This window comes from Bos javanicus, chromosome 7 (genome assembly GCF_032452875.1).
Source record: "Bos javanicus breed banteng chromosome 7, ARS-OSU_banteng_1.0, whole genome shotgun sequence".
Classification (NCBI taxonomy): Eukaryota; Metazoa; Chordata; class Mammalia; order Artiodactyla; family Bovidae; genus Bos; species Bos javanicus.
This window is the reverse complement of record NC_083874.1, coordinates 14,935,980-14,955,775: the sequence shown is the minus strand read 5'-3', so window position 1 is coordinate 14,955,775 and position 19,796 is coordinate 14,935,980. Positions and strand designations below refer to the sequence as shown.

General features: G+C 55.2%; 1 protein-coding gene across 16 annotated transcripts in view; it reads right to left on the bottom strand.

Moving 5' to 3' along the window:
- The window catches only part of DNM2 (dynamin 2), an 89,981-nt gene that overhangs the window by 5,719 nt on the left and 64,466 nt on the right, over positions 1 to 19,796 (bottom strand). For 6 of the 16 annotated variants that reach the window (XM_061422178.1, XM_061422179.1, XM_061422171.1 and 3 more), the window contains exons 13-18: positions 17,194 to 17,245; positions 16,219 to 16,230; positions 12,306 to 12,419; positions 7,033 to 7,142; positions 4,187 to 4,298; positions 3,328 to 3,492 (exon numbers count right to left, since the gene is read on the bottom strand). In XM_061422178.1, the coding sequence (XP_061278162.1) occupies positions 3,328 to 3,492; positions 4,187 to 4,298; positions 7,033 to 7,142; positions 12,306 to 12,419; positions 16,219 to 16,230; positions 17,194 to 17,245 (565 nt within the window). Of the gene's footprint in view, positions 1 to 1,782; positions 1,988 to 3,327; positions 3,493 to 4,186; positions 4,299 to 7,032; positions 7,143 to 12,305; positions 12,420 to 16,218; positions 16,231 to 17,193; positions 17,246 to 18,492; positions 18,523 to 19,796 lie in introns of those variants that run through there. The other 10 variants (XM_061422172.1, XM_061422166.1, XM_061422167.1 and 7 more) reach the window with 4 other exon arrangements.

Genomic DNA, 19,796 nt, shown 5'->3' with positions numbered 1-19,796 from the left:
CTGCACTCATCTCACACGCTAGTAAAGTAATGCTCAAAATTCTACAAGCCAGGCTTCAGCAATATGTGAACCGTGAACTTCCAGATGTTCAAGCTGGTTTTAGAAAAGGCAGAGGAACCAGAGATCAAATTGCCAACATCCGCTGGATCATCGAAAAAGGAAGAGAGTTCCAGAAAAACATCTATTTCTGCTTTATTGACTATGCCAAAGCCTTTGACTGTGTGGATCACATAAACTGTGGAAAATTCTGAAAGAGATGGGAATACCAGACCACCTGACTTGCCTCTTGAGAAACCTATATGCAGGTCAGGAAGCAACAGTTAGAACTGGAAGTGGAACAACAGACTGGTTCCAAATAGGAAAAGGAGTACGTCAAGGCTGTATATTGTCACCCTGCTTATTTAACTTCTATGCAGAGTACATCATGAGAAACGCTGGGCTGGAAGAAGCACAAGCTGGAATCAAGATTCCTGGGAGAAATATCAATAACCTCAGATATGCAGATGACACCACCCTTATGGCAAAAAGTGAAGAGGAACTAAAAAGCCTCTTGATGAAAGTGAAAGAGGAGAGTGAAAAGTTGGCTTAAAGCTCAACATTCAGAAAACTAAGATCATGGCATCTGGTCCCATCACTTCATGGGAAATAGATGGGGAAACAGTGGAAACAGTGTCAGACTTTATTTTGGGGGGCTCCAAAATCACTGCAGATGGTGACGGCAGCCATGAAATTAAAAGATGCTTACTCCTTGGAAGGAAAGTTATGACCAACCTAGATAGCATATTGAAAAGCAGAGACATTACTTTGCCAACAAAGGTCCGTCTAGTCAAGGCTATGGTTTTTCCAGTGGTCATGTATGGATGTGAGAGTTGGACTGTGAAGAAAGCTGAGCGCCGTAAGAATTGATGCTTTTGAACTGTGGTGTTGGAGAAGACTCTTGAGAGTCCCTTGGACTGCAAGGAGATCCAACCAGTCCATTCTGAAGGAGATCAGTCCTAGGTGTTCTTTGGAAGGAATGATGCTAAAGATGAAATTCCAGTACTTTGGCCACCACATGCGAAGGGCTGACTCATTAGAAAAGACTCTGATGCTGGGAGGGATTGGGGGCAGGAGGAGAAGGGGACAACAGAGGATGAGATGGCTGGATGGCATCACCGACTCGATGGATGTGAGTTTGAGTGAACTCCGGGAGTTGGTGATGAACAGGGAGGCCTGGCGTGCTGCGATTCATGAGGTCACAAAGAGTCGGACACGACTGAGCGACTGAACTGAACTGCGTGCCATTTGCAGCAACATGGATGGACCTAGATATCATCATATTAAGTAAGACAGAGAGGAAGACACTCATATGTGGAATCTAAAATATGATATAAATGGACTCATTTACAAAACAGAAATAGGCTTACGGTTACCAAACAGACATTGGTGGTTGTGGTGGTGGATAAATTAGGTGGATAAAGTAGGAGTTTGGGATTAGCCAATACAAACTACTATATATAAAATAGGTAAACAACAATGCTCTACTGTATATACCATAGGGAACTATATTCAATATCCTATAATAAACTGTAATGAAAAACATGAAAAAGAATATATATACAGACAGATTTTCTCAAATGAACTTTCAACACACGCAAAGTTGACAGTGCTGGATAGTTTTGCATTTGCAAACCATGTAAATGCATTAGCTATTCAAACATTTAAATTTTGAAAAACTAGTAAAGGAAAACGGAGAAGGCAATGGCACCCCACTCCAGTACTCTTGCCTGGAAAATCCCATGGACGGAGGAGCCTGGTAGGCTGCAGTCCATGGGGTCGCTGAGGGTCGGACACGACTGAGCGACTTCATTTTCACTTTTCACTTTCATGCATTGGAGAAGGAAATGGCAACCCACTCCAGTGTTCTTGCCTGGAGAATCCCAGGGACGGCGGAGCCTGGTGGGCTGCCGTCTATGGGGTCGCGCAGAGTCGGACACGACTGAAGCGACTTAGCAGCAGCAGCAGTAGCAGTAAAGGAAAAAAAGTATCACTTAAAAATACAGTGAAAAATCTCCTTTGTCCACTCTGGTCTCTTTAGGCCTCCTGAATTCCCCTTCCAGGGTCACTAGGTTTCTGTACAAACTTCCAGATTCCTAGGCATATTATATAGAGAGAAGATTTCCCATCTGTTTTTACACAAATAGAGCCTTCTTGATCATTCTGTTATACTCTACACCTTTTCCGCTTTAATAAAGTTAGTACAGACCTGGAGAAAGTTTTCATCCTTTTGTTTTTGGGTATTTTTTTGCAATAAAATGGATATTTACTTAATGAATTCTAAGAAATGGATAGAGATTTCTATTTCTTGGCCACTATAAAACATGTTGAAAAGAATAACCATGCATGTGCTCAATTTGCATGCTGGCAAATGTCTCTGTGGGGAGAAATTCCTGTAAGCGGAACTGCTGGATCAAGGCATACATGCATTTAAAATTGCATAGCTGCAGCACCCTATAGATTGCCAATCCCATCCATATGTGAGAATGTACCAGGACACCCATGAGGAGGAGACTGGGAAGAACAGAGTGAAAGGGAAGGGACACGAGATTTTTGCTTCAGGCACTGTCCTACTGTGAGCTCTTATAGTCACAAGACAAACTGAACCTGGGCTACACATACAGCTAAGTGCCTAGCGCTGAGCCCAGGGCCTGAGCTGTCCCAGCAGCCTGCAGCAGGAGACATTAGCGTAGCCATATTTCACTCAAGAGATGCCAGACGCCCTGAGAGGCTTGGGACCCCCGGGTAGCAGGGTGAAGGCAGGTGGGGCACAGGCCATTAGAGGCCACGGTGGGGACAGACTTAGCCGGGGTTTGAATCCTACCTCTCAGTCTTCTGAGTGACTTGAAACAGGTTTCTTAACCTCTCTGGGCCTCTGTTTTCTTGTCTCTAAAATGGGGATGACAGCAGTCCCTTCTCTAGGGTTACTATAAAGCTACAGAACGTCAGAGAAAGTGCACACGTGTGTGGTAGCTTCAATGACCCAACTGAGGGGATGTAGGCCAGGTGGCCTGTACCTTCCCATTTCCCAAGATAAGCTAGGGGGTCCCGATTGTGATGTTTGAATCAGGTGGTGAGACTCTTAATTTTTATCTTTTCCTTTATTTTGGCCATGAAGCATGCGAGATCCTAGTCCCCCAACCGGGAATCGAACCTGTGCCACTGCAGTGGAAGCACAGAGTCCTGATCACTGGACTCCCAGGAAGTCCCTGACTTTTACTTTGGTACAGAGTGTGTTCAGGCCACATCTGGCTACATGGTGGGGCGGGCCCCAGAGGGGCGGGCACTCACATTGTTGATCATGAGGTGCATGATGGTCTTTGGCATGAGGTCACGGATGGACTTGTTGATTATGGCCACGTACGAGTCCACCAGGTTGCGAATGGTCTCCACCTGCCGCTCCAACTGCGGGTCCATGGAGAAGGTGTTCTCCTGGGCTCCATCCTCATTTTCTGCCTGCAAGGAGGGAGAAGCGGTGAGATAGAAACTGTGGTTTGAGGCGAGCCTGGGGACCCCCCTCCTCTGGGAATTGCTTGCCCTCTCCCACCCACAGCTGACTCCCTGGGGCTGGCCCCCGATGGCTGCGTTGGCACTGTGCGGCCCTGCCTACCCCGGCCTGAGCTGCTTGGACCTGGGGTGACTGCGGCCCAAGGTGGGCTAGAGACACTCAGCTGGGAATGGGACAACACATTAATCAACACATTAATCTGGGGCCACGTTCACTCTGCCTCAGGACAGGAAGAGGAGAGAGAATAAAGCAGACAGGATCCCAGCCCATGTGTATCCCTGTCCTTGACTTCAGTTGGAGAATCTAGGTGCTGATGACAGCACCCCCCCACCAACCCCCTTTCTGCTTTGTTTGTTCAAGACAGCATGGGAGGTCTTCCCTGGTGGTCCAGGGGCTAAGATTCTATGCTCCTAATACAGATGGTTCGGATTCACTCCCTGGTCAGGAACTAGATTCCATGTGCTGCAACTAAGACTCGGCACAGCCAAATAAATAAATAAAAATTAAAAAAACAGAGAGTGAGGGGGTATGGGCTACATGCCTTCAGAGAGTTCTGGGAAACAGCCTGAAACGACCGAGCCCGTGAGATGCTGGCTGCCCTTCTTCTCTCGGGAGGGAGGGGACAGCTCAGGGTGCTCTCACCTGGTCCTTCTCTGGATAGACCCCAGCTCGGAGGAATGAGGCCTTCCAGCTGTCCACGTCCTCCTGGGAGTCACAGGCCAGCTCGATCTGCCGCAGGTCCTTGTAGACATTCCTGCGGGGCGAGGGAGGGAGGGAAAGGCCCGTGGCTAACCCTGCCCGGGGCCCAGCGGGTACAAGGAGCTGGCGTGCAGGCTCTGGGGTTGGCCTGACTGACGGAGATTCACCCTTGACCCGGGCGCTCACGACCAGAGGCCCCAGGATGGCAGTGGCCTCTACACCACGTTGGCCTGATGGAGGCTTCATGAGTTCATGCCTGCGACACCCAAAACCGTGATGAGAGCAGGGTGTGTGCTCCGTGAGAGCCTGCATCTAGCAGCATCCCTGGTATTCTGTTTGTGAGCTCAGCTACTCCCCTCCTGATGCTCTCCTGGGGGGGCAGTGACCCATGACACTCTCCGCCAGTTGGGGAGCTCCCATCTAAGTGTTTCTAGAGAGGTGACTCAGTGCGTGTGTCAGTCACTCAGTCGTGTCCATGGAATTCTCTGGGCAAGAATACTGAAGTGGGTTGCCATTCCCTTCTCAGGGGATCTCCCCAACACAGGGATTGAACCTGGGTCCCTTGCACTGCAGGTGGATTTACCTTCTGAGTCACCAGGGAAGCCCTGGTAAAAAGACTATAGCAGGTCCAAAAGAATGTTCTGTGATAGTGGAAACGTTTTCTGCCTGTGCTGCCCGACACAGTAGCCGTGAGTCACAGGTAGTTTCTTTCTGAGCACAAGAAATGGGCCAGGGTGACCAAGAAAGTGATCTTAAGACTTTTTTCCACTGATTTATATTTAAATAGTCACATGTAGGCAGTGGCTACTACACTGCACTCAGAAGGTCTAGCACGTGCCCAGATTCTTAGAAAGAAGGTAGAGCTGGCCAGGAACAGGACCAAGACTCCCAGTGAAGGCTTGTGAATTGCTGGGCACACGTGGGTCTGTGAGCAGAAGGTGCAGAGCCACAAGGCTGGGAGATGAGGGAAAACAGACGGGCACTAACCAGCATTTAAGGACAGTGTTCTCTCTATATAGGGGCCAGGATCCATGCTACACGCCTGTCACCCTGTCCCGCAAGGCAGGTGTGGCTGAGATGGCCAAGCTGTCCCAAAGTCTTCCAGTGAGGTTTGGGTTTGAGATTAGGCACACATGGCCTCACGACAGTCCTCAGGCCAACCAGCAGTCAGTGAGTGGCTGCCCTGAGATTTCCAGGGCATTTCTTTGTTGCTCCTCCTCCTCCTTCCTCCTGCCTGGAACATCATCATGATGGCTGGAGAATGGGCAGCCATCTTGGACAGAGAGAAGGAAAGCTGAGAAATAAGGAGGGCCTGGGTCTGGATGCCTGTGGGCTTGTCCAACCTGCCCTTGATGGTAACGTCTGAACTTGATTTCTATTTAAAAAAACACCAAACTTCTATCTTGTTTCTGCTACTATCATTCTTTGTTTCCTGAATTCACCCCTCAATAATATATTAGGCAATGTCTTCACCCTACTGCATGGAAGATCACAGGACCAGGCAAGTGTGCTGGCTGCCCGGCATCTTGCAGCCAGGAACAGCTTCCCAGCAGGCCTGTCCCGCTGCAGAGCCCAGTTTCTCTCACATACCCTAGGGCTTCTTAGGCATGGGAGGTGGGGAGTGGGAGGAATGTGCCTAAAAGGGCTATAAAAGACTTTGGAGGCAGCTGATGGTCAAAGAGGCTCTCAGAGCTTTAGGCCAGCCCAGAAAGCAGCAGCACAGAGCTGTTCTGCACAAGCCAGGTGGCTCAGCTGGAACCAGTGGGTGTGAACAGCCAGTGGGGAAGGTACTCCAGCGGCCAGCAGAGAGGAAGCCAGTGCCTGCTGGCCAGTCATGAAGAACAACCAGGCTTTGGCTGAACCCTGGCTTGAGGGGGTCCGTGCGTGATGGTGTGAATCTGAGCAGGGGCCCTCCTGGGTCCACGCTCAGCCGTTCCTCCTGCTCTCAGACCCCCTGCCAACTGGCTCTTTTCTGGAGCTGAGAGAAGTGCCTTGGCTTTTGCTAAAGTCTCCCACCAACACCCCTGGGGATGGATTTACTGAGAGTCTCCTGGGCTGTTCTCTTCTCTGTTACACTGGCCTTGGGATCTTGGCCCCCTCTAGACCCGAAACACCACCACAAAGCAATGAATCCCCAGTTCATATTCCTGCCCAGAGGGCAGTCCTGAACACGTCTCTTGTACCTTCCCAGCTGCCTCCCTCACACTCCACGTGGAATCTCATGGGCCCCTCTCCCTTGGCATCGCCCAAACCCAGCCTCTGACTGGCCCCAAGCCTTTTCTGCCTCTGCCTGCCCCATGTCAGCCAACGGCAGCTCCGTCCCTGGGCAATGCCTTCTTGTTCTCATACCCACAGCCTTCAGGAGTTTGGTCCCTCTGTTGGAATCCATCCCTTCCTCCTCTGTGTCCTCAGCCCCACTCAGGTCCAGCCCCACCACTGCCCACCGGGGCCAGTGCGGGTGTCTCCTCCCTGGTCTCCCACCCTCACCCTGGCCTCCTCAGCCTGTTCCCCTGATGACCACGAGGGGGCACCCGTGAGCACCAGCCCCAGGTCCAATCCCTTGTCTGCTTAGCATCCGCCATGGCTCTGCTCATTTCTTTCTCACCTCTCCCCAGAAGGGCCTTCCCTGACCGCCCCACAGAAGCACGTTTCTGTTTTTTGACTGACTCCCTTTCTGGACCGTTGAGACCCTAGGTAGGGACTGTTCACAGCAAGTGTTCTGCAGATGCTGCAGAATGACTGAATGGGGCCACTGGTCTCCCCGGGACCTAGGTCCTGGGTGGGCTCACCTCTGCTCTGTGTTGAAGATGGCGAAGACGTGCTTGTTGGACATGAAGCCCTTCTCCACGTCACGGATTTTGAGGTTGTCCAGAGGCAGCATGTACTTCTTCTCTTTCTCCTGATAGAGGAAGGGGAGGGGTCAGCCTTGGCTGAACTCTACCACAAGGACCGTGGCCAACATCCAACACTGCCCATGTGGCTCGCTCTCCCCAGATGAACTTACCTGCCCCATCTCCCCTCGCTCACCTGGCCCAGCCATGCTGGCCTCTGACTCTCTCTGAACATCTCAAGTGGGCTCCTACCCCAGGGCCTTTGCACGTGGAATGCTGCTCTCCACCCTCAACGTCCACACGGTTCCCTCCTTGACACCTTTGTGCAGAGTGCAAGGCCTGCTCCAACCCCACCCCAAACTCGCCCTCTACTTTTCACCCTGGTGCTTCTCCTCACATAACACAGCACACCACATATCTTGCTTATCGACTTAGGTCACTGGGACCACTGAATCCCCAAGGGTGGGGACTCCTGTCTGGCTCACTGCTGACACACAAGGGATGCTCAAAATCGGCCAGCTCTGACTGTACCTGGATCCCAACCGCTAAGTGAACATAACCGTTAAGTCCCCTACAGTTTCACAACAAGCCTGCAAGTGAGTTACCACTATGATCCCATTTTCAAGACAGACTGAGGCATAGAAGGGCAGGCACTAGGGGTAGGGGTTGGGCAAAGCTGGAAAGGGAGGAGCCCTCGAGCTGAGGCCTGAGTTCCAAAGCCTGGCTGGCCTTGTTCAGAAACTGCCCACTGAGTGCCAGTCACGGTGGTCCTGCTGGCTACTGAGCAAACAGCTCAGAAAGGGTGCATCTCCTGGCCAAGTTTCTGGGCCTGGTGAGTCTCAGAGTTGGGAGTCACACTCCGGAGCCCCAATAATGTCAGCTAAGCACCTACTATATGCCCGTGCAAATGCATCATTAGTCTTCGTTCGGGGGTGGAGGTGGCAGCATATTAACTGGGTTTTCTACATCAGAAAACCAAAGCACAGCATCAGGGTCTCCCCAACTCTCCCCCGACTCCCAACTCACAGCAGCTCTCAAGGGCTGAGGAGACATGCTGTGTCCAGCAGCTCTTGGAACCCTCTCACACGTCCCTGCCTGGGAAGCAGCATGATCAGAGAGGGCAGCTGGTCACCCAGGGCACACAGCAGTGGAGTGGGCCCCATGGGACTTCAGAGGCCAGGGTCTCCCCACTGCCCTCCTGGCCTTTGACCTCTTGGACATCTTTGGAGAACAGAGACCAGCTCCCTCACACCATAGCCATTCTACCCCTGACCTCTGGAAGGTATCAGAACAAAGCCCCACAATTGACATCTGCTTCCGAATTCAAAAGGGGCCACAGTGGTGATGAGAAAGGGAGCTGGGGGCTCCCCGGTGGGTGGAGGGCTGCCTGGAGTTTCAGGACTACCGAAGGGGCAGGCTTGGTGTGGGGGCTCAGTCCTGACTGGGGTTAGGAGATCAGAAGGGCCAGTCCCCGCCCCACTCATTGTCTCTCCTCTGCCTCAGTTTCTTCAGCTGTTAAAAGTGGGTAGGAAGGGCTTCCCTGGCAGTCCAGGGGTTCAGACTCCATGCTTCCAATGCAGGGAGCATGGGGTTTGATCCCTGGTCAGGTAACTAAAATCCCACATGCCCTGTGGCATGGTAAAAAACAATTAATAACAAATAACAAAAATTAAAAAGGTGGATAGGAGCCTTGGCCTCCTGGTCCAGGGCGAGGACGGACACTGAAAACTCTGAGCACATGTCCACCTTGGAGTCAGTGCTTACAAGGCACCTGGGGTTTTCTTTTGTCTGTCTGTCTGTCACTCTGTGCTCCAGGGTCAGTCAGTCCAAGGGGCTCCATGCAAGAAGGAAGCAGGGCAGCGCTCCTCCAGGCCGAGCCACAGTGAGAGGCAGGAAGAGGAGCCCGGCAGCCAAGGAGGTGAGCGCCCCCCATTCATGCCACAGGGGGTGTGAGCAGGCCCTCTGACCTCTCGGCAAAGAGTTCTGGGGGCTTCACAAGGGCTTGGGGTCTGAGTTCCTGGCCCAGAAATTTGTGGAAGAAGCTCTGCTTGCCCCCACCCTATCGTGTCATCACGAGGCAGGAAGCTTCCAGTCGGTCAGCCAGGCCAAGTCACTGAGTCACAGTCCTTTCGGGCCCTGAGCAAGACGCCACATCTGGAATTGTTTATAGTGTGATTCCGCCCAGAGCAGGGCCGCCGCCTTCCTGATGCTGCGGGCACGCACACACACACACACACACGACACAAACACACACCACACAGACGTGACACACACACCACACAGACACGGAGGCGCGTGTGCACCCCGCCCCCACCCCCAGAGACCTTCTCCTGCTGGCAGAGGCCCTGGTCCCAGACTCTCCCTCCCGGCCCCCACCCCCGCCTCCCCCACCCCCACCGCCTCCCTAGGATTTCCTGAAAACCCACAACTTTCTCCAGATGCGCGCTGGCCCCAGCCGTGCCACGTCAGAAGAGACGAGCAGACGGTCGCGGGCGGGTGGCTTCCTCGGAGGTGCCAGAGGCGCGGTGGCCCTGCCACTGCCCAGGGGGCCCACGGGATGGATGGACAGCCGGCCCCGCCAACCCAGTGTTCAGACTACCTGTTCAGGGGGCTCTGAATGTGTACAGTAGTCTGCACATTGGTTAGGCTGGGCTCGGGCAAGCGGCACGTCGGGATGGGCCCCCTCCAAACTCGCTGCCACCCCCACAGTGAGGCACACCCGGAGGTGAGTGTCATCGCCCACTGCCCTGTTCTCCACAGGGGCGGAGATCTGGACAGAAGATTCTGGAATAAAGAAGGGCTTGGGCGGGGGTAGGGGGGAGAGGTGCCAGGAAAAGGCCAAGGGCACCCCGACACTGGCTGGGGGTCTAGGGGCTCTGGCTGAATCGGTACCCTGTGCCCACCCTCCTGGAACTACCATCTCTTGTTTATTCTTTAAATAAAGTAACCCTGGTGTCTTGCCTCCCTCTGAGGCTTCTCTATGAAGGTGGCCTGACCCCGGGAGTGGCCACTCCGGGTGGGGTGGGATTCTCAGGGTCCTTGCTGGGGATCCCAACTACGGGGAGGGGGAGAGGGCAGGGGACGGACAGAGCAAGGACTTCGCGCGCGCCCCTCCCCATCTCAGCCCGCTTTGTGTCTGGGCGCACACAGGGCCTCATTCACGGGACTGCTGGTTTTCATTACCGCCGGCAGGCGCGCGACCCTCCTCCCAGCACAGCCTTAGCCTCTGCTCTGGGGCCACCTTCGGAGGGTCTGGGGCTCCCACTTTCAACCCCGAGATGAAGAAGGAACGAAGGGCCCCCCCCCCTTAAGTTAAAAACCGGGCTCGTGATGGTGCCCGGCAGCAAACCGCCAGGCCAGGGTCTCAGCCCGACGCCCCTCTCCAACCGCCGAGGTCTGTCACTCCTGCCCTGGGGACGCCCCGAAGCCCAAAGGCACAAACCAGCTGACAGCTGATGACAGGGTTTCAGATTCCGGGGGCGCAAAGAGAGGGAAGGAACGTGCACGCGCCGCCCCCCGCCCCCACTTCACCCCGGCCATCTTGAGGAGCCGCTGTGGCCACGCAGGTTCCTTGAGGGCCGCCCAGCCCCGCCCTCCCTCCACGGCGCAGCCCTGGAAGGCTCCCCGGGCATCGCATCTCCCCTACCCCAGGGGTGGAGAAGAAGCCACCTAGACAGGGTCCCCTCAGGGACTCGGGCCTCCCAAGGCTTCGCAACATTCCAGGAGTGAGCCTCGGGCCTCGAGGGGAGTGGGGTGGTGACGTTCTTTCCTCAAACACCCGCCTCTTCTCAGAACTGCTTCCGGCCTGGGCAGTGGGGAACCGACCAGGCGTGGGGCTGAGGGGCTGAGGGTCAGGGAGCCTGCACTGTGCACCCACCACACAGGGACCCTTCCCCACGCTGTGACACGGGGGCAAGTCACTGCTCAGAGCTTCAGTTTCCTTACCTGACGAAAGGAATGTGAGTATTGACTGAGGAGGAAGGGGAGGAAGAGAATGCCTTCCCCAGGGGACTATGGCAGGCTCCCCTAGCCAGTGAACTTGGCACGGGGCAAGGGCTTCATAAACAAGAGAGGGCTCCCCCACGGGCCCTGAGAGAGCTCACGTTCTACCTGCCTCCCCTCTGAGCCTGGGTGGAAATACACACAGCTGGGGTGGGGTCAACCGGCTGCCAGTGAGGCCCAGGCATGGGGGGGTCATCCCAGAACCCCCAAGGGAGGAGAGCCAGGTGGGGCATCTCCAGGGCTGATCAGAATGCCCGGCCTCTCCTCCAAGGGCACGTTGGAGGCTGTGCCACCCCACGTGAACTAAACATACAGCAGTTGTACGACAAGATTCATGGGCATGTGAGCAGAGCGCTATCAGGCCCATATGGTGATGGGTGTGGGGCAGCCGTCTGGGACCACAGGATGGAGCTATGTGTTAAGGTGGCAATGGGGGAGGTGAAGCCTGGGCCCCGGACAGCCTCACAGAGCAGGGGTACAGAGCTCACAGGGATGTGGGGAAGAAACACACCATCTCTATAAGTGCCTTCATCTGGAGCCTCTTTCACAGACCCCAAACGATGGCCACCTAACATCACCTTGACAACAAGGAGAGCCTCTGTGCCTCTCCAGGGACAGGAGAGAAACATGGTGGCCCAGGCCACGGAGTCTGCGTCATCAGGGCTGCACTCACTCACAGCCCTGTCCATAGGCCCCCAGGCACTGTGCGACCCGCTCCTGGTGCTTATTAGTCCTGTTGCTGTTCCCAGAGGCCTCCCTCATCCTTCTGAGAATAATCTCAAGACAGACATGGGACCGAGCACCTCACAGATGCAAGGACCATCCTGCCCCACTTCACAGATGGGAAAACTGAGGCCCAGAGGAGCTAAGGGCCTGGTTGTGAATCTGAGTCCCTGGCCCGAGTCTGTGCCCCCTCTGAGAGCCTCCCTTGCCATACTGTTGGGAGGGTGGGATCAGTTTGGAGCCTGTAGCTGGCTCCCCCTCCCCCATGTCCCTTTTTTCCTCAGGGAGCCCAGCCCCCATCAGGCCTGACCCCACAGTGGGTTGTGAGGGGCTGGGATAGGAGGCACAGAGCCTTTTGCACACCCTCCAGACCTGGCCGATACCATCCTAATCACAGGGGCACTCAAGCCGCCTTTTCCAAATCCACTGTAAGTTGAGAGAGTGCCACCCGGAGGCAGGAGGTGTGGAGATCACCCATTGACCGCCCCACCCAGCCAGCCACTCACCTCCTCATCCTTGTACCAGGACAGTGACTCGGCCGTCAGCACAAACCAGTACTCCTTGGAGCCGCCCTTCATCAGGCTGATATTGTTGATGGTTAGCCAGCCCCTGCGGATCACCTGGGGAGGATGGAGGGCCAGCCAAGCTCAGCAGGGGGACCACGGCCACCACCCAGCCCGGCCTGCCCCCGCCCCCAGCAAGGCAGAAAAGCCAGGCTACCACGGCAGAGAAACCTCCAGCCCAGAGCCAGGCGACCCAACTCCATTCCGCCTTGCCCCAAGCGCTACCCACTGGAAACCAAGGTGGGGCCCTCGATGGACAGACGTGGACTGACTCACAGGCCCTGGGCTGCTGGGAAGCTGGGTCCCTGGGGAGCCCCTCTGCCCTTGGGGTTAGATTAAACTGGCACAGGTGGCAAGAGGTACGCCCAGCTAGAAGGGGCCTAGGGGAGGGGGATCCCAGGCTTATGGGTGGGCGTGTCACGTGTGGATGTGACACTGAAGGAATCAGCCTTGCCTTGGGGAGACACGGGTACTAGGGACCCCCTGGGCCCTGCCCCTCGCGCCCCCTGGAAGGCAGCCGTTGATGGAGAGCTGTAGGGACTGCTGAGCAATGGAACCGTTCTTTCTCTCAGGGGCCAACTGGCAGAGGCTGGTCGCCACTGCCCGGCTCACCCAGGCACTCAGTGGGCACAGAGTCCTGCTCTGACCAGGAAGTCAGGCTAGGCCCTGCCCCAGGGCTCCCCTCCCCACAGGCTCTTTCCAGAACACCAGGATGAAGGAATGCCTCCACCCAGAGGGCTTGAGCCCAGGGGACCTGCCAGGGATCATGCCCCACACTCTGCTTCAAGTTATGTGGTCCCACTTTTCTTTGACTGGGACATGCAGGTCCTGGGCTGGAAGAACCCGATAGGGCTCCCCTCTGGCTGCAGCTGTCATCTGAGCATGGGGCAGAACCCAGGCCTGTGTGAGGGACTCACCTGACAGCTAAAGGCAGGCGGCTAGCCTGGTGTGTGTGTGGGGCACACTCTCATGTTCTCTGGGCCATGGAGGCGCTTGTGGGCTGGAGCCCCCCACCACTCTGGACTGGGGACCCTGCGGCAGTAGGAAGCATGGGCAGGGGTGGGTGGGGATGCCTGAGGCCAAGGCAACAATAGACGGCTAAGCTGCAGGAGGTGGGCTGCGAGTGGCTGGGGCTGGCTGGGAAGAGAGAGCACTGTGCCCCCTAGGGTGGGGTGAGGCTCCCATGCCTCCCCTGCGGATGGATCTCGAGAAGGCCTTCATCCTGTCTACTCTGCCCTGTCCCCAGGCCCACCACATTGTCACAGGGCCACCTGGAAGTGAGCTCTGAGCCTCAGGGACCATGAAGGCAGAGGTGGCCACAGAGCACCCAGGGACCTCTGCACCGCAGAGATGTCCCTGCCTAGGCTGTGACCCATGAGACACCACCTGGCAGCCCCTGCTAAGACCCAGGATATAGACTATTCTCTCCCTAGGATCACGAGTCAGCACTTGGGAGTCTTGTGGCTGCCAGGGAGCAGGCAGAGACTGTCAGCCCCAACAAGGTGACTGACTCACCCTGGTTTGCCCAGGAGGCCCCTAGGCTGAGCACTAACAGTCCCGGAGGTGCCCTCAGTCCCAGACAAAGTGGGACAGCAGGTCTCCAGACTCAGGCCCAAGGCCATCCCATATAGGACCCAGGAAGGAACCCCTGCACCTGGCAACCACGCCCAGCTCCGGAGCTGCGTAGGCGTCTGTCCACGACAACCCTCTCTCCCCAGGGGGAGTGTAAGGCCTGTCTTGTCTTAGCCCAGGCCCAGAGGGGGTGCTTCTAAACTTCACCCATTGACTGATAGGTGGGGAGGAGACAGGGGCAGAGGCCATGCTTGCTGGGTGCTCCCCAGAGGAGATACCCTCACCTGGCGAGGCCCTTGCACTCCCAGGCCCAGCCTTGTCCCCACAAGGGCAGATGGGCCCCTCCCCCTCCCCCTCTGTGGCCTGGCTTGCCTGTCTCCACCCTCGGTCAGCTGAGGTCAGAGCCGGCAGATGGGGCCCCTGACTGGCTCTGGGGCATGTGGCAAGGGCTGTGGCCATGTTGGGAATGGCATATCTGAGCCTCAGGGTCTGGAGAAGCACTGCGCCCCCAAGTCCCTTTGCCCTTGAGCCACCCTGAGAACTGCTTGTGCAGGAGCCCAAGAGGACTCAGAGACAAAAATCTCCCCCCTGGGGAGGAGCAAGCTGCTGGTGGCAGACACAGGTGCTGAGTCTAGAGCAAGAAGGGGCAATCAGGCCTTCTCATCCAAGCAATTTGTGCTGAAGGGACTGGGCTCAGGAAAAGGAGGAGGGCAGGACTAGGGTCAGCTGGGGAGACAGAGAGGCAGGCAGGCTTCCCATGCTCCAGGGCACAGGCATGCTGGGGGCAGAAGGAAAGGCTGCCAGGGGTGGCATGGGCAGCAGGCAAGCGGGGCAGCAGAGCCCATCTCCTCCCGGGTGAGAGGTCTGGGCAGGGATGAGAATTGTGGCTGGGAGATCCAGGTGCCACAGCCATGCACAGGGCAGAGCTGGGCTTCATGGCTGGGGGTGTGGAATCTAGTGGGAAAAGAATGACTAAACCTCAGGGTGTGGGTGTGGAGAGAAACATAGCCCTGGTCTGTCTGGAGGAAGGAAATCATTCAAGTTCAAAGGGGACTGGGGAGGCGGGGTTGTGACACACAGGGAAAGCAGGAACCAAGGGTCCAAGGATGATCCATTCCTCCTGTGGCCGTGCCAACCATGCCAAGCTTTGGGGTCTTTCTGGATCTTCCAGACCCTGGTACAGGGTCAGCTCAGCTACTTGAAAGGCCCTGGGATCACCAGCGGGGCGGCTGTAGGCCTGCTTAGTGTGGTGGGAGAGTAGCCGGGAAAAGGAAGGCTCAGTGAGGGCCATTGGCCCAAGCCATGATCTCCAAGGTGGAGAGCTCCCCAAAGGGCCGGCACCTTGAAAAGAGCTCAGCTCTCAGATGTGAGCAGTGCTTGCTCACTGCTGGTCTGGGCTGGGCCACACACAGACAGGAGGTGATACCTAAAACAGGGATGGCAAATACTATTCACCAATCCATGGGTGGCACTCTGGGCACAGGGGGAAAGGATACTAGGATCAATTAGTGATGTCTACCATCAGCAAAGAGACGGGGCAAGAGGAACAGCCTAATCAGTCATCATATCTGCTATGGAGGCGGGAAGAGATTGGCAGCATCCAGGAGAGAGTCCCCCAACCAATTAGCCATGTCTGTCATGGGGATGGGAGGGGTGTCATGTGCAAAGCTATCACATGGGGAAAGAAAAAATTCCTTAACTAGTTCATCATATCTGTCACATGCTTCGCAAAAAAAAAAAAAAAAAAAAGCCAGGATTGATTAGTGATGTCTGCCAGGGGCACATTAGGGGGAGAGGCAGGAGGGAAAGAGTGCTGGATCGGTTAGTAATGTCTGCCTTGAGTGCAGGCGGGGGACATTTCTGCATGGTGTTGTCTGCAAACAGAGCAGTGGCAGTGGCAAGGACAAGCTCTCTAGCAGGGCTTGAACAAAATTTTCCCTGGCCAGAGGTGTGATGGGAGGAAGGCCTGGGGTGTTAGCTGAGTATTTGCCATCCCTGACCTACAGGAAATGAGGAAAATGTGTCCAGAACAGGCTGGAGGGGTGGGTGCTGGAGGCAGGCAGTGGGCAGGTTAGTGTCTGTGTGAGTCAGCTCACGCCCAGGGCAACAGTCTGGCATGCAGTGGCCATGGCAGGGGATTTTTTTTTTTTTTTTAGGTTAGCTGGATTTTTAGTGGTTCTGTTATTTTTTTGGGGGGGGAGGGGGGCGGAATATTATAGGATGGCAGCATCTCCACCACCACCAAGTTCTCTAACGTTTGCTACCACACTAAGTGAGTACTTACCAAGATCTCCCCCTTTGAAAATGCAAAGTTAGGGTTGTGGGTAAATCAAAGAAGAGCAGGCGGAAGAAAAGAGACGTAAGGGACGTGAGGGGATGGAGAAAAAGCAGGAAAAGCACAAAAACGAGGAGAGAGAAGAGCAAGGGGAGAGAAAACAGCAAAAGAAAAAAAAATTACATGCTATTAATTATATTCATGGTGTTAATATTTAATTCATTATCATCTCCCGAAACGAAAAAGCAACAACATATGAATTACTTACGGCAAGCGCAAAAAAAATCATGCAGTGGTTACATCCCTTCTTTCCAGGGGGCTCTGTCATCGTGCGTGATGAACAGCAGCACCCCCACCCCCACCCCCACCCGGTGTGGAGAAGGCAGGGGACACTGGCAGAAATTTTTGCAAAGATGATGTGTTTTCTTAAGCAGGGGGAAAAAAAGGGGAGGCCACTTAATACTGGCATATATAAAGCTATCCTTTATTTCACAAGGCCTCTGGTTAGAGTATGACATCAAGGCAGAGAATCCCTCAAACAGTTCTGGGTTTCCCCAGATATGAGGCTGAAAGCACCTCCAGGTGCTCCCAAACTGCTGATCACAACCAGCCTCCCTGCCCACTCCTGGCCCTCTTCCACAGCCTCCGAGTCTCTGGGGCTGGGGCAGGAATCCAATTTTCCTACAGACACCAGGGGGACTGGGTGGCCTCTCTCCTTAGTGTCAAGTTCTAGCCATGGCCTTGGATGGCAGATAGGGCCTTCTGCATGTGAGCAGTTTGGCCCCAGACCCTGCCAGAGCTGCACTCAAAGATCCATTTCCCAAATTGTCAAAACCTAAGTGGACATGAGAGGCTGGGAGTGGGGTGGGGTGGGGGGTTCTGGCGGGACAGGCTCTGAGCCAGGCGCCATCACTGGGCTTGGTGGTCCTTGAGTGCCCTCCCACCCTCAAGGGAGGAGCTGCAGGCCACAGCAGGGTAGGCTACCTGGTTGGGGACGGCTCTCTTCTTATTCAGCTGTGTGCTCCTCTGCTGGGCGCTGAAACCGAAAAAACAGAGAGGGTTTATGCGGCGGGACGCCCAGAGGGATGAGGAGCGAGAGAGACAAGGGGCAAAAGGTCCTGTGGCCCCGGTAGGGTTCTCTCCCTAAAGGAAGCCAATGGACAAGCTCTGGGCAGAGGCAGAAAGAAACCCCCTGTATATAAAAGGCTGCCCAAGGAAAGAGTGCAGGCTTGTGGAATGAACAAGAACATGTAGCGAGTTAAACCATGACTTCTCAGCCCTGATCTTAGCCACTCTTGAGAGTGCCAGCTATTTCTAAAAGTCACTGGGTCCTGGAGCCTCCAAGAGGGGCTATGGGAGGCTGGATTCCCAGGTGGCTGGGAGGTAGCCATGCTGGCTTCAAAATACTTTCAGTGTTTGGGGGTCAAACTTGAGGCTTCTTCCTGCTTTCTCCTCCTATCCCTGACCCAGCACCAGGTCCTGAACAGCTCCAGCAGAGCTGCCCAGCCTAGGAGATCAGACTATGGCTCAATATATATACTACTAGTATAATGACTTTTTCTCTGAGCCCTATTTTAAGTGTTTAGAGGACATTGAGAAAGCACCCCAGAACTTCTAAGCACAGGAAGGTTGATCAATGGTGTCTGAAGACACAAAACTAAGCCATTCAGTGTCTGCGTGATGCTGAGGTCCCAGATATGCTACTTTCTGAGGGCTTCCTGGGTCTCACCCATGCCTGGCAGCCTCCTGGGCTGCCTTTTTCAATTGCCTTCACCCGATCAGAGATTTGCTACTGCCTCAGTGCGTGTGCATGCACGCATGCATGCACAGGAGTGTCACAGGGAAAGTCCAAAGTCTTCCCCTTGGCCTGCAGGCCCCTCTGGCAATGAGGCCTTGGCCTCCCCGTGCTTACACTTCTCAGGCATCCTTCCCTATCTTTACTGCTCTCTGGCCCCCTCCATCCCCATCACCTGGCTGTCATAACTTCTTTGGAAAGGTCTCGTCTCCCACAGCCCCTCCTCTTGCCCTCCTTTCCACATCTCATCTTCCTATGAGAACCAGCTTAACAGCGTGCTCCCGGCCTGTGGACTCTGAAAGGGCAAGGCCCATGTCCTAGTCCAAAGGCCTCACACAATGCTCCATGGCTATTCCGGGAGCCCTTGAGACGTCCCACCCAGGGCTGGGGCCTGGGCCGGGAGAAGCCTGGCACCCTGGGCCCCGCCCCCAGCCAGGTCTGCCCCCGTTCACACACCAGGAAAAAGGCACACAGCAGGCAATACCCACCCGGTCACCAGCTGCTCAGTATAGTAACAGCTGGGGGAAGTGGGAAGGCCCAGGAATCCAGAGGAAAGAGTGAAGTGGTCAAAGGAAAAACACGAGAGATTGTGAGAAGGAACTGTGGATGAAGTGTGAGAAGCAGAGACATCAAGGTGAGGAGAACAGCAGCAACCCGAAGAGGGGGACCGGCATTTTCAGTCCAGCCTGAGGGGCAGCTCCCGGCCAGGGCCCCCAGTTCTCCCCCAGCAGGGACAGCGCAGCAGGAGACCCTCAGCTCATATGAGCTAGGGGACCACCTTCTGATAATGCCCCCAGTTCACTCATCCACTCATTCATTCATTCACTCCACTCACCGACCACGTGCCCACAAGACAACAGCTGAGTGCACTGATAAATGCCTACCCAGCAGACACCTGGACGGAAGACCCTCTTACCCAGCCTGCTAGCCTAAGTCTGGGCTCTGCAGGGCCTGACTCCCTAAGAAGCCCCCTGTATCTCTAAGGCCAGGCCACAAGGCTACCCTCTGGACTCCCATGGGCCATGCCCAGCTCCCACCCTGCTGACCACACCATATCTTAACTGCCTGGGTGCACATCTATCTCTGCCACAGGACCTTCCATTAAGGGTGGGGACCTGGTCTATGCTTGTTCTCTGTTGTAGCACAGGGCCTAGCACAGAGAAAGTACACCAGCAATATTTGCTAAACAAATACAGGAGGCTGGCTACCAGCCACCTGTTATTCTACTAGGCTCTGGAAAGAAGACTTTTGTGAGCCATCAGAACAACCTGTGTGACACACAAGCTTGCTGAGGCAAGGGCCCAGAGGCCACCAGCATTGTCTTCCATTCTGCAGAAATCAGAGCTCCCTGCTCTGGGCCCTTGTCTGGGTGCCCTGGAAGGTTCTGGTTTTCAATCTACAGCATGTGAACAGAAGCCATGCAAATCCTGGCAGCATTTCCTAAAGGGCAGCCTCTGGAGCCCTGAGCCTGAGATGCTAAGGAAAAGGACCCAGTGAGTATGGGGGAGCCTGGGAAAGCTGCATGCGAGTTGATAAAAGGCTCTGAGAAGTCCTGCAGAAAGGGAAGCACTGAACACTGGTTAGTCTTGCCCTTTTCTGAAGGGTCTGGTCGTAGGGCTGTCCTGTCCTCCTTCAACTAACAACAGGGGTGTCCCACCAGAGGCGCACTGGGGACAAGACTGCAGGTTGCTGTTAGCCTAAGATGTTCTCCAGTGGCCCCTCGCTTCACCCAGGGACCCCTGACAGAGACCCTCGGGCCTCAGCCCACTGGGGGAATCCCGTTCAACTGCCT